At 39.6% G+C, this 13,777-nt stretch overlaps 1 protein-coding gene across 3 annotated transcripts in view; it reads right to left on the bottom strand.

The window, feature by feature from the left end:
• The window catches only part of GRV2 (DNAJ heat shock N-terminal domain-containing protein), a 92,473-nt gene that overhangs the window by 32,574 nt on the left and 46,122 nt on the right, over positions 1–13,777 (bottom strand). For all 3 annotated transcript variants that reach the window (XM_088957197.1, XM_088957198.1, XM_088957199.1), the window contains exons 8-11: positions 5,133–5,495; positions 4,858–4,998; positions 3,855–4,247; positions 3,251–3,745 (exon numbers count right to left, since the gene is read on the bottom strand). In XM_088957197.1, the coding sequence (XP_088813323.1) occupies positions 3,251–3,745; positions 3,855–4,247; positions 4,858–4,998; positions 5,133–5,495 (1,392 nt within the window). The remainder of the gene's footprint in view (positions 1–3,250; positions 3,746–3,854; positions 4,248–4,857; positions 4,999–5,132; positions 5,496–13,777) is intronic.

Raw genomic sequence — 13,777 nt, 5'->3', positions numbered from 1 at the left:
TGCTCTTTTATTTCTTATATTTGGGAATACTTCTGCTCTCTCTTTGGTTGCAAATAGGCTCCGCCACAGGGTGTAGTGAACTTGTTAGGCTCAAATTTCCTAAGGCAGCAAAAAAAGAGGGGAAAATGTATGTGGAAGGTGTAAGGGCAGCTAATGGTATGTTCCATATGGGAAGAAAGAAACCAAAGGATATTCAATGAGAAATTTAAGTCAAGGGAGAAAGTGATTGAAGTCACAAAGATCAGAACCACACATTGGGTAAAAACATTGGATCTCTTTAGAAACATATCTATAAACAACATACTAATGAATTGGAGAGAAGTGGCACAATCAGAAATGCATATAGAAAAGGCAAGGATAAATAGGAAACCACCGGGACCAAACATGCTGAAGCTGAACTTCGATGGCAGCTTCTTTGGCAATCCAGGGAGGGCTGGGATAGGGGGAATTATTCGGAATCATCAAGAAGTTGTGGCACTGTTATCTAGACCTTGGCTTTGAAGACTCAAAGCAGGCTGAAAGCAGGAAATTGAAGGGGATTCACTATTAGTTATAAATTAGGCAAAACAAATCGACTTAGCACCTTGGAAGTTTAGGTTCATTTTCAAAAAAATTGGCTCACTAGCAAGAAAATTCAGTTCCGGCTTTGATCGGGTCAAAAGGGAAGCAAATAGCATGGCAGATGCTCTAGCAACGCAGGGAGATGAAAGACCCACTTTATTTTGGGCAATTCTGTAATATGTTGTAAACTGAGTCATGAAAAGATGACTTGCATATTTTATCAAAAAAAAAAAAGATGACTTGCATTGTAGTTTCACTATAACTTTTAATTAATTAAAGGTTTTTATTTACTGATAAAAAAAAGAGTGAATGAGAGGGAAAACACTACATAGGTCTCTATAGAAACAATATTTTTTTTTGATAAATGAAGAATTTATTAGAAGAAGGAATCAAGAGAAACTATTACAGAAGATACTTGGAGAGGCATGAGCTGTGACTCTCCAACCCATCATACACTAAAAAGGATTACAACTGACCCAATTCAAATGTTCCCTCGTTGCCCCTTGCTTGGCTAAGCAATCAGCCATAGCATTGGCAGATCTCCCTACCGATTGTATTCTAACATACAAATTTCTTGTCAAGCATTTGAATCTTTAAGTTCATCTTTGAAGCACCAAACTGCAGTCTCTGGATTCTGTAACCACCCCACAACCACCTTAGAACCACCCTCTATTAGTAGCTGATCCACTCCTAGCTGTACAGTAAACTACCCTTGTAGTTCAGCTAATCATCTTCATCTCTATAGAAACGATTAATCCTCTTCCAAGACTTTTTGGAACCACAAACACACGAACAGATGCACGTAGCCCACATCTCATCAATATCATTAATTGTTTCCTTCAAACACTTCTTCCTGCCCATCTCCCTTCCATTTAGTGTCATATCCTTTGTTTAATTATGAGCCCTCACATAATTTCTCACTACTTCAACCCATGTCGTTTTTAGTCTGCCCCTAGAGCTCTTCTAGCCCCTTCAACTTGTAAAAAATCACTTCTCACCGGTGTTGTAGGTGGTCTTCTATGCATATGGACCAAACCATCTTAGTCTACTTTCCATCATTTTATCACCTATTGGAGCCACTCCTAGTCTCCTAGGTTCCTTTGAATAAGCTCAATTTAGATTCTGCCCTTTCTAGTTTTCCCACACATCCATGTTAACATGTGCAATTTTTACCCTCACTTTTTAGATAATACTGTTTCTTGACTGCCCAATACTCTATACTTCATGCAACATTACTGGCCTTACAATCATTATATATATTTTTAGCCCAAGTGGTATTTCCCTATAACATAAAATTCTGGGTCCATTTTGCCAATCTTGTTCTAACTATATGGGTGACATCCTCCTTGATATCTCCCTTGTTATGGATAACCATACCTGGTAATAAAAGAGGTCACATTGAATTATCCCATGGTCTCCAATCCTTAGTGTACCCTGATTTGTATTCCTAGTATTTCTAAATTTGCATTGCGTATATTCTGTTTTAGTTCTACTTATTTTAAAACCTCTTGTTTCTATGGTATTTATCCATAACCTAATTTTGAATCAGAATCTTTTAGTTTCATCAATTAATACCATATCATCAACAAACAACAAGCACCATGGGACCTCCTTATGAATATGTTCAGTTTTTTTTTTTCATTTTTGGTTTGTTAACAATAGACTTTATTGATTATGAAAAGGAATGTTATGTAAAATAACATATAGATCTTTGTTAGGCTGGAATTCTGGTTGATTCATCCATGCCCATTGAAAATAAATAAATAAATAAATAATGACAAAGTGGGTGTGTGTGTGTGTGTGTGTGTGTGAGAGAGAGAGAGAGAGAGACAATCTTATAAAAGAGACTTTATCAAACATCATCCAGTAAGATGACTTATAAAAATCTGGTATAGATATTACTTTTTGCAGATTTAGTTAATTATATCCAAAGTCCAAACAGACACAGGAGAACACAGTTACAATCATCACCTTTTAATGGCAACTTTTGCCCAAATCAATCTCTTAGGTAGAACAGAACAAGTGATAGACCAATGATAAAAACACAAAAATCTGGTATAGATATTACTTTTTGCAGATTTAGTTAATGATATCCAAAGTCCAAACAGACACAGGAGAACACAGTTACAACTTACAACCATCACCTTTTAATGGCAACTTTTTCCCAAATCAATCTCTTAGGTAGAACAGAACAAGTGATAGGTCAATGATAAAAACACAAAAAAGAATTCAATGATATGTCTGATCTTCTGAAAGAGATCAGACTGTTTTACAGGTCCTGTACCATCAGATATAGGATATTAGCCTCATAAATCAACCATTAACTTCCCAACTTTTCTAAATCTTTTTCACTTTGTTATGATTTTATATAAAAAAGAAAGAAGAATGATCATGAGGTTTAAAATTCATGCTTTAGCTTTTAAAACAATTATGAAAATAAAAACCTAACACCCTCAAAAAGGCATTTCATACATTTGTATTGCTACTTTTGAGGCTAAATGTCTAAAAAAGGGAGGGAACTAGAAGTCCATAATTTAAAGAAATTTGATAACAAAACATTTCTCACTTCAGTCTAGAACCATTAGCAACAATCCTGATTCCAGCTATAGTTTCTTAAAATTTATCACTTCAAAACTAATCCATACCTCACAAAAAAAAAAAATGCTTACAAGCAGGAGTTGACCAATACCTGCAAACGCTCATAAGCCTTCTGTACAGCAAGAAACTTCTCCCTCCCTTCAGGATTTTTGTCAGGATGGTACTTCATTGCAAGTTTCCTGTATTGTCGTTTAAGTTTTTCTTCATCAATGTTCTCAATCTTCTTGGATGCGTTAGAGATCACCTCTTCTGTCCCAGCAGGCTGTCTTCTATATGCATCCCCACCAGACACATCTTCCAGGGATATCTCTAGTATTTTGCAAGCCTCATCTTCAGAAAGATCCATGGGTCGTCGTGTCAACTCTTCACGCCACATTACCAACAAGGACTGTAAAAATTCTACATGTTCAACAATTGGCCAATTTGGAAATCTAATCTCATCACACAAGTTTCTAAGGTAATATCGGTGGCACCACATTTCATCTCTTAACTCTGGATATGTCACCGGTGGCATAGGAGCATAATCATATAAAGAATGGCAGTGCTGTGACAATTTCTGCGGAAAATCACCAAGATGCTGCAAAACCTGCAACAGCAAAAAACAAATGGCAATGTAAGTGCATTCTAGTTCTAGTTATAAAAGAACATGGAAACTAAATCCGCAATAAGTAGCTGGCATGGCTCATGTAAATTACCTGACGAATTAGATGTTCTGCACGCATTTTGTGTGTCCAGATAATCTCTGGAGTATCAGAATCAGAAACCATTGCTGCTGCAAATGCTGCTGGACCACTGCGCTCCAGCACATACAACAATGATTCAGGGAGAAGCCCGCCCAACACACTACGCTTTGCCAAAGGTAGTGAGGAGGAAACTGCTGCCTCTTCACCACCATGGAATGCTTGATGGACATGGGTCACAGAGAAGAGTTGTGCAATTGAAAGGAGATTAGATCCAGGATAGGCCAGAGCAAAATAAAATGCACCTGTGCTATATAGTCGCACCATAGCCTTTGGGTTCCTTGTAACAATGGCCTTCAGCAAAGCAGCAGCACCCTCAACAATACTTGGTTCCCCAGTAAGAATAACCTACATGATTTTGCAGTATGGAAATATGGATGGTCATCAGCAGCTGAAATGTACAAACTCCACCACAAATTGCCATGTAATTTCAATTTTCCCTATAGCTTTTAATCATGAAAACTTAACTAACAATTTTAAATTCAAGATAACCTAAGAAGATGTTGAAATAAACTCCTATACTCTTTATACACAACAAAATAAAATGACAATGGCATAAGTGAAATGCTGTCATCCACTTCACCCCAGTAAATCAAAAGATTTTACATTTTTTAAAAGGTGAAAGAATCTATAGTTATATAGTAAGTCCAATATAAGAATAAAAGAATGGGTAAACACCATATATCACCTAAGGACCTAAACTATTATTTGTGGCAGATTCCCCCCAAACTTTCACCTGTCAAAGAAATGGATGGAATATACATGCCTTGTCATATATTTCTAAAACCCTAAAATGCCCTCTTCTAGATTCAAAGGATGACTTTAATCTTTCCTACTAATATTATTGAAATTTTGGAAGCGAAAAAAATATTGATATTGTTAAAAAAATAATTTTAATCACAATCTTCTAACTAAAGATTTAGAACAAAAAAATGGAGTTGTGTGCAAAGGTTTCTACCTGTGCAACATGTGGAAGGCAACGCAGACTTGACAAAATCCTTTTTACTCTTGGTGTTGGGGTTACAATTTCTCCAGCATCATCTAGATCAGAATGTGCAGATACCATGCTATGTAATATGGACAATGCAGCTTCCCCTACCTGAATGCAAGATCCATCCCTTATAAGTAACTTCTTTACATGCATACATCCTTGCAATAAATATCTTCTAATGCATCTTAATATCAACCATGGGAATAAGTATAATCATTTTTATGAATATAATGAAACAATACCTGATTTGAAGTGAGAACAGGAACACGAATGGCCAGTGCCCAACGGAGTTCACGAATATCACGCAATCTCTTCCACTCAATCATCCCAGAAGCCCAGCACTTGGTTGTCCAGTCAATAGTCTTCTTTGACCAAAACCTTCTGATAGCATCCTTCTCCACTGGGCCAACTTGTTCACCATCCTTGTCAATGAACATCCATTCCTTGAGTGGTTCCATGAAAGCAGTTGCAGCTAGCAAATTCGATTGCAAAGGAATAGAGGTCCTCTCCGAAGCTTCATGAGAAACTGTCAGAAGATCTACAGCTAATACACACCCACCGACTAAGACACAAGCTTCTACATTTGACAAAACCTTCATTAACACCTGCAAGTACAAAAATGGACAGTGAAGATTTGCAAAACTGGAAGTGAGAAAGAAAACAAGATCATAAGCCAGGGTCCTCTGGCCTTTTGAACTTAATAAATAAAGAGACAAGCACCTAAAGAAAGATTCCTTCTATAAGCAAAAGAACATTAAAGTATAGAAACCTGACTGAAGGCTTCTCAAGGTGATGGTAATTGATAGAACAAGATGCAGGTCCACATTGAAGCCATAATGAATTTAAGGTGGACTCAAGAAGTACACAAATAAAGATTCCTTCTATAAGAAAAAGAAAGTCTTAAGTATAGAAATCCAACTGAAGGCTTCTCAAGGTGATGGTAATTGGTATAACAAGTGCAGGTCCACTGCTGTAGAACCATTAAAACCATAATGAACTTAAGGTGGACCCAACAAGCAAATCTAACTCTTCCACTCTTATAAATGGTATGCCAAAAGGATTTTATTTTTCAAAACTTCTAGGGGTTTAAAGAAGGGAGGCCCTCTATTCCCAATGCTATTCTTTCTTGTTATGGAGATATTGAGTAGAGTTTTGAGAAGGACAGATGAGGGAGGCTCTTTGTAAAGGTTTTGAGGTGGAAGACATGAAAGGGTTGTGTGTAGGATAGCTGCCCAACTCAAGCTCCTCTTTGAGGGTGGAGCTGCCTCCTGAAAAATGTGAAAGAGAAAACGAAGAATTGAGTCTCCATTTCCTTATTCTGTAAGTACAACTACTTCTCCTTTTATACTTGTTCATGATAATCGCTAATTACATCTTGTTATTGTTGAGTTTGGGCTGATTTTAAGTTATTGGGCCTTAGGCCCATTAGTTTATGTTATTTTAAATTGTGACTGTTCAGCTACTTAAAGTAGCCGCCCTACTAAGGGTCTTTTTGTAATGTTTAATTCTTTTATTTTAAGTATATAAATCAAGAGGGGTTGGCGGCCAAACCTATTCAATTTTGGCAACATCCCACTCTCTTTTCTTCCTCTCTCTCTTTCTCTCTTTTCATTCTTCTTTTCTTCACAAAGCATTCATCTAAATCAGTTATCAGCAATTTCTACTTGGTATCAGAGCAGGCCGAAGGTTTCTTGAGCTACTCTATCATGGAGCCCTAGATCGATCGACTACATGGTGATATGAGAGGCTGATCGAAGACCTCAAGTAAGCCCAATTTTTGGATTTTTTGGTGGATCTGTTTTGCCCTATAACTAGTCTAGGGTTTCCTATCAAATTCAGGAAGAACTAGAGAAAGGGGGAGAGTCTTGTTTTTGTAGGACTCTTCAATTTTGACCTAGAAAGTGGCACCCTAATTTTTTAGGGTTCCTTGGAGTTCTTTGAAGGGGGCAGTTGAAGTCCCACTTGTTTTGGAGGCCTCTGGAGGGAGCAGCTGCTTCTTCTCTCTCTTCTCCCGTCCCGCAAAAAGGGATTCCTTTGTCGGAGGACCATCTAGGGTTCTAGAAGGTGTGTGTGGTGCCTGACGGGAATTATTTCTTTTTTTTTTTCCTCATCTCAAAGTGATTTTCTAACCCGTTTTGGGGAATAATGGAGCGTCACGAGGTTGAAAATAAACTGGGAAGTGAAACGACACAAGGAGAGGAGGTGTCGGAGACCTTTTCAGGGCTAGGACCATCACTATAGTTAAGTTAGATGGTACAAACTATTTAGAATGGTCACAATCTGCAAAGGTGGCTATTGGTGCTCATGGGAACTTGGGGTATATCACTGGTGAGGAAGTGAAACCCGAGACTAACAACTCCCAGTGGGTACAGGAAAATTAAATGGTAATGACTTGGCTGTGCAAATCTATGCTGCCCCATATAAGTAAAATTTTTTTGTGGGCAAATACAACTAAGGAAATTTGGGATGGGGTTGCAGAAACCTACTCACAGAGTGAAAATGTTGATAGGGCTTATTAGTTGAGGAACCAGGTTATTGCTACTAGATAGGAAGATACACCTATTGCTACTAGAATAGAGTCTTTGAATTTCTTGTGGGTCTTAATCCCGAATATGACATTGCAAGGCAACATATCCTTTCTAGGGATAGTGTTTCTCTCAAGCATATGCCTTTGTATCAGGGGAAGAGAGTAGGAGGAATGTGATGATGTAGAATTCGGGTCTTGACCAATCAGCTATGGTCAGTACTGTGAAACCTAAACAGGGTGGAGACCGAGGTGCAATGAAATCAAGAAGGAAGACAAGAAGGATCTTATCTGTGACTACTGTAAGAAGCCTAAACACACGAGGGATACCTGCTGGAAGCTTCATCCTCACCTTGTGCCGAATAGACTCAAAAGCAAGAAGGGAAATGTTAACATGGCAGTCACTGATGACTTACCTGACCCTCCTACTACAGCTACTTTGGAGTCTGTTGCAGCTACTGCAGTGAGGGCCGAACTTGAGAGATATGGGCAATTACTAAATCAGCGAGATACAGTCAGCCCTAATCCGTTATTAGGTGGACAGCTAGGTACAGGTGGTTCTGGTGGTGGACATTCTACTTCCTTTGCTCATACAGGTAGTTCACATGCCACTGCAAACTATGTTTCTACTACAGGTAAGGAGGGACCTCCTTGGATTATAGATTATGGAGCCTCAGAACAAATGACCCATAGTTTACACTATTTTCTCTTCTTACCAACTCTGTTCTGGCAAAGACAGAGTTTCCATAGCCGATGAATCCCATGTTCCCATTGCTGGGAAGGGATCTGCCAAGATTTCTGATTCTGTTTCCCTCCCCTTTGTCCTTCATGTACCCAGATTGAGTATTAACTTATTATCTGTTAGTAGTTTAACTAAGAACTTGAATTGCTCAGTGATTTTTTCTCCTGGCCATTGTGTTTTGCAGGATCTGGTTTCAAAGAGGATGATTGGGAGTGGTCGTGAGGTGAATGGAATCTACCTTCTGGATGCGCTTCCTCATCATCAGAGTCATCATGTTAGCAGGGAATTTGAGTCAGAGTTTGTGGGTCAGGTTATACTTAGGCATAATTGTTTGGGACATTTGTCTTTTCCTTCTTTTTGTTTCTTGTTTCCGAAGCTATTTGAGTCCGTTAATTTGTCTAGCCTAGAGTGTGAAAGCTGACGGCTTGGAAAACATTGTAGACATTCATTTAAAGATAGTAATAAAAGGTGTTCATTTGCTTTTGATGTTATTCATATTGATGTGTGGGGACCATACCATGTTCCTTCTATGGGTGGCTACCGATACTTTCTTTTATTTGTGGATGATTTTTATCGGTATTCTTGGATTTACTTGATGAGATTCCGTGTTGAGGTACCGTCCTTGGTTCGATAGTTTCATCAGATGGTGCTAACACAGTTTGGGGTACGAGTGAAGGTGTTCATATCAGACAATGCCAAGGAATATTTTGAGAAGAACCTTACTTCGTATCTATTAGAGTATGGAGTAATTCATCAGAGCAGTTGTTCTTACAGTCCACAGCAAAATGGTGTAGCAGAAAGGAAGAATGGACACGTTGTTGAGATTGCAAGGAACATGATGATCACCTCTACTGTTCCAATCCGGTTTTGGGGTGATGCAGTTCTCACAACAGTCTTTTTGATTAATAGGGTGCCTTCTCGTGTTCTTAGATTTAGCACCCCATTCAGCCTTCTTTTTCTTGAGGGGGAGATGTTCCACATCCCTCTCAGGGTTTTTGGCTGTGTTTGCTTTGCTTATGTTCTTAGACCTCACCGCTCGAAGCTTGATCCAAAGGCGAAGAAGTGTGTTTTTCTTGGGTATGCAGAAAATCATAAAGGGTACTGTTGCTATGACCCTGTCTCTGGGAGTTGGTATGTTACTATGAATGTTACCTTTTTTGAGTCCACATCTTTTTTCCCAAAGGGTTCTTCTCAGGGGGAGTGTTTTGGGGAGGGAAGTGTGCAGTCTATTCCTCTTCCAGTTCCAGTCCCTGTGTCCACTCCTATGTCTGATCCTCCTACGTCACCTATCTTACCACCTCCCTTGCGTCTTGTTTCTCAGTGTTATGACAACACCTATGTCTTCACAGGAAGGTTGATTCCACTGTAGAAGAACCCACATCACTTCCTATCGACTCCTTCGAGACTCCAGATTCGGCTTACATGGACTCAGGTATTCCTCTTGATCCCTCTAATGTTTCAGTTCCTATTGATTATACTAATCCCATTACAAATGACCTGGACCTTCCTATTGCACCCAGAAAAGGGAAGAGAAGTGTATTGCTCATTGTATCTCACAAGAGAAGGTTTGGCCCATTCACCCATTGGTAGTTTAGAATTTTCCTACAGTTGCATCCGGGCCCACCCATCTTCTGTAAAGTCTGGTAATGTGTTCACATTAAAAGTCAAACCGACCAAACTAGCCTAACCCAACCCGAGTTGGTTGGTTTTTCAAAATCACTGGTCGGTTCCGATTTGTATGAAAAAAATAACCGACAACTCGGTTCGGTTTCGGTTTTCATGTATGAAAACAAAAGCCAAACCAAAACGAACTGATCCTATATTTTGAAGTAATTATTAATTAGTCCCTACCCTATATGTTAAATGTTGATATATTTTATGTTTTTTGTTTGAAATTTTAAAAAATAGTTATTTATGATAAAAACTAAAAACGTAAAACCAATACAAATATAATACAATGGTACAATATTTAATTCAGTTTTGTATAAATTTAAATATATATTGACAAAAAAAATCAGTTTTGCATAAAAAATTAATTGATTTAAATATATATTTTGGTTTTGCATAAAAACTAAAAAGAAATATACACTTAAATATAAATAGATGTTTAGAAATAGATATTTTAGTTTAAAATATATAAAAACCGATAAACCGACCCTTCATGTTTGGGTTGGTTTTGTTTCAGGGTCAGTCGGTTTCGGTTTAGTCAATGAGTAAACCGACTAGGTCAGGTCGGTTGAAAAAAATGACTCAAACCGACCCAACCCGACCCGTGAACACCCCTAGGTAAAGAGGGGCAAGGCTGGTGTGGAGGACCTACTGCCTTCTTCAACACAGAGATGTGGAAGATAGGGTGGAGTGGCGAAGTAGCTGGAAGATCCAAAGGTATGCCAATGGCCCAATGCAGTAGGATAGTGAAAGGCCCATAGTACTCAAGGGGAAGCTTGTGGCAAGACTAATGGGCAAGTGAAGCCTGCCTGTAGGGTCTTGGTTTCAGATAAATCTTGTCACCCACCTAAAATCCAATAGGCCTGTGTTTTTTTTCATACTTTGTGCTTATGCAAGATGTCTTTAGCTCCTTGAGAATGGTGCCCCTCCTAGGGAGGTATTCATCAACCATAGCATTAGCTAAAGATCCATGTTCATATGGTAAAATAGATGGAGGTTCTCTTCCATAGAGTGCCATGAAGGGTGCCATGCCCACTGAGACATGGAAAGAGAAATTGTACCAGAACTCAGCCCAAAGTAACCACTGCACCCATTGGTGTGGCCTCTCAACCACAAAGCAATGCAGGTAGATCTCAACACAGCAATTGACCACCTCAGTTTGACCATCGGTCTACAGATAGTAGTTAGTAGAGCTATGAAGCTTTGCTCCATGTGGCTTGAAGTACTCCTGCCAAAAATTACTAAAGAACATAGGGCCACGATCTGGAGACAATTGCTTAAGGAATACAATGAAGCCTTGTAACGACCTGTATAAAGGCTTCAGACACCATGGCTGTTGTATACAGGTGTGAAAGAGGAATAAAATGTCTGTACTTGGACAATTGATCAATGATGACCAAAAGAACAGACTTGCCCTTGAATGATGGCAATCCTGTGATGAAGTCCATCGAGACTTCATCCTAGACCTGTTTTGGTATCTTTAAAGGTTGCAATAACCCAGCTAGGGCTTGTGCCTCATACTTCTACTAATGACGCATATGACAAGAAGGGATAAAATCCCAAATAATGTGTTGCATGCCTACCCAGTAATAGTGAGCAGCCAAATGTTTGAAGGTTTTGAAGATACCTGAATGGCCACCCACAGGTGAACTATGAAAAAGAGTGAATAGCTCGTGCAATGAGCTAAAGATGCCGAGATAACCAGTCAATCTTTGTAAAATAGCATGGAATCTAAGACTAAAAATCTTGGAGTTGAACTCGGGCCTGAGCCCAATACTGTCTAATGCTCCTGAGAACTGGACCATTACGGGCCTCTTGCTTAAGCTTGTTGTCTAGGAGTGGTTAGCTAGGCCTGGAAACAGAGTTGGTCAAATTCAGGTATTTGAGATAGTGCATCGACCACCTTATTGGTGGGACCTGGTCTGTACTTAATGATATAGTTGTATCCCAAGAGTTTATAGGCCTATTTTTTGCATTTTGGATATGTGAAATTTTTGCTCCAGCAAATACAGATCATAAATTGGTGGCCAAACAAATAAGCCCACCACTTTTGCACTGCCAATACAACCGCCATTAATTCCTTTTCATAGGTTGATTTAGCTTGGGCTTGAGGTAATAGTGGTTTTCTGAAATAAGCTAGTTGTCATCCATCTTGCATAAGCACAACACCCACGCCACACCCGAACACGTCATACTCAAGAACAAATTGTTTAGAAAAGTTGGGGAGGCTCAGTGTGGGCAGGGTTGCAACCATCTTTTTGAGAGTGTCAAAGGCCAACTTGGCCCATCACCCATATCATCCACTGGAAAGCATCTTTACAGAGTAGTTGTGCAAGTGGTGCTGCCAATGCCAATATGCCCATACTTGGGGATAATGTGCTTGTATTACCTCATTAAACCCTGAAAACCCCGAAGACCTTTGATAGAGCTTGGTGTAGGCTACTTCATGATAAATTCGACCTTAGCGGAGTCAACCCAGACCTGTCCTGCCTCGGCCACATGGCCCAAATACTGAACTATTGTCTGGCCAAAGACACATTTTAATGCCTTAGCAAAAAGTTTGTTTCACCTCAACAAGTCCAAAGTGATAGTAAGATTTTGCATATGGGTATTCCAATTAGCACCATGCACTAATATATCATAAAAAAAATATGAGTATAAAAGGATGTAAGTGAGGGCGAAATACCTCATTCAATCTTAGAAACAACTGTAGCTGCTTGCAAGTCATCTAGCAACTCTGTCAATGAGAGGAATAGGAGACCGCCCCTTGACTATAATCTAATTTAGGGCCTAGTAATCAACATAGAAATGCTAGGTGCCATCTTTTTTCTGACTACTGGGACTGGAGCCAAATAGGGGATTGAGCTAGGTTGTATAACTTTTTCCCAGTAGCACCTTCACAATTTTTTCCATTTCTCCCAACTGATATCTGGGGTAGTGATAAGGCCACACATTTGATGGTGGTGTCTCAGGCATGATCTTTATTTGGTGGTCCATGGGCTTGGATGGAGGTAAGCCCACAACCATTGCTAACAGCGGGTTGGTGGGCTCTGGGCCTAGCCTTAAGAGAGATGGTTGTCACTCACTATGGCAGTCTTTAAGCAATGAGTTTAGCCCCTGGTGTGCAACTATTCCATCCAAGTGGTAATCATGCTCATTTAGTGAAAAATCCATGGTCAGCTGTGACCAATCACAACCAACCAGACCAAGCTGTTATAGCCATTGCATACCTAGTACGATGTCTGCCCAATGAACTCCAAGGGGTATAAATCAACCCTAAATACATGGCCTTGCAATTTGAGTTGAAGATCCTTGCAGATTCAGTCACACCCAATCTGGTTACCATTGGCAACATGCACGGAAAAATAGTGATACCATTGCATTGTGAAGCCCAATTTTTTGGCAATAACTTGGGTGAAGTTCACGGTACTGCTACTATCAATTAGCACAGATAGGGACCCACCCAACAAAGACCCCTTCACCCTCATTGTTTGGGATGAGACCAACCTGGTGAGGGTGTGCAATGAAATTTCCGAGGCCTCTGGTTTGTCCTGCTCTCCCTCATTACCAAGGGTGGTCAAAGGATCAGATAGGTCATTGTCTCGGTCATTCGTTTACAATAAAAGTATCTACTGGTACTTACATTTATGGCTCAGCCCGAACTTGTCTTCACAGTTATAGAAGACACTTCACTCTCTTTGAGCCTACATCTCGACCCAAGAGAGTCTTTTGAGTTCTCTTGACATGCTGCACTCTTTAATAAGGGAGGCAATCGGTTCAAGTTTGAGTTGCGATTGTGTGTTAGGCCCAGTTGGGACAGCCGATCAGACTGAAGGCCCTAGGTTACCTCTAGAACTCCCATCAAAGCTCACCTTTATTCTTTGTTGTGTTGGTGGAGACTATAGTTCCTACACAATAGGTTTTATGGATGTTGTAGCTACCACCACTCCCCA

The sequence above is a fragment of the Nelumbo lutea genome, chromosome 8, assembly GCF_056320005.1.
Source record: "Nelumbo lutea isolate HS-2025 chromosome 8, American lotus-T2T, whole genome shotgun sequence".
Lineage (NCBI taxonomy): Eukaryota > Viridiplantae > Streptophyta > Magnoliopsida > Proteales > Nelumbonaceae > Nelumbo > Nelumbo lutea.
Note: the sequence above shows the minus strand (reverse complement) of the source record. Positions and strands in the feature narration are given on the sequence as shown.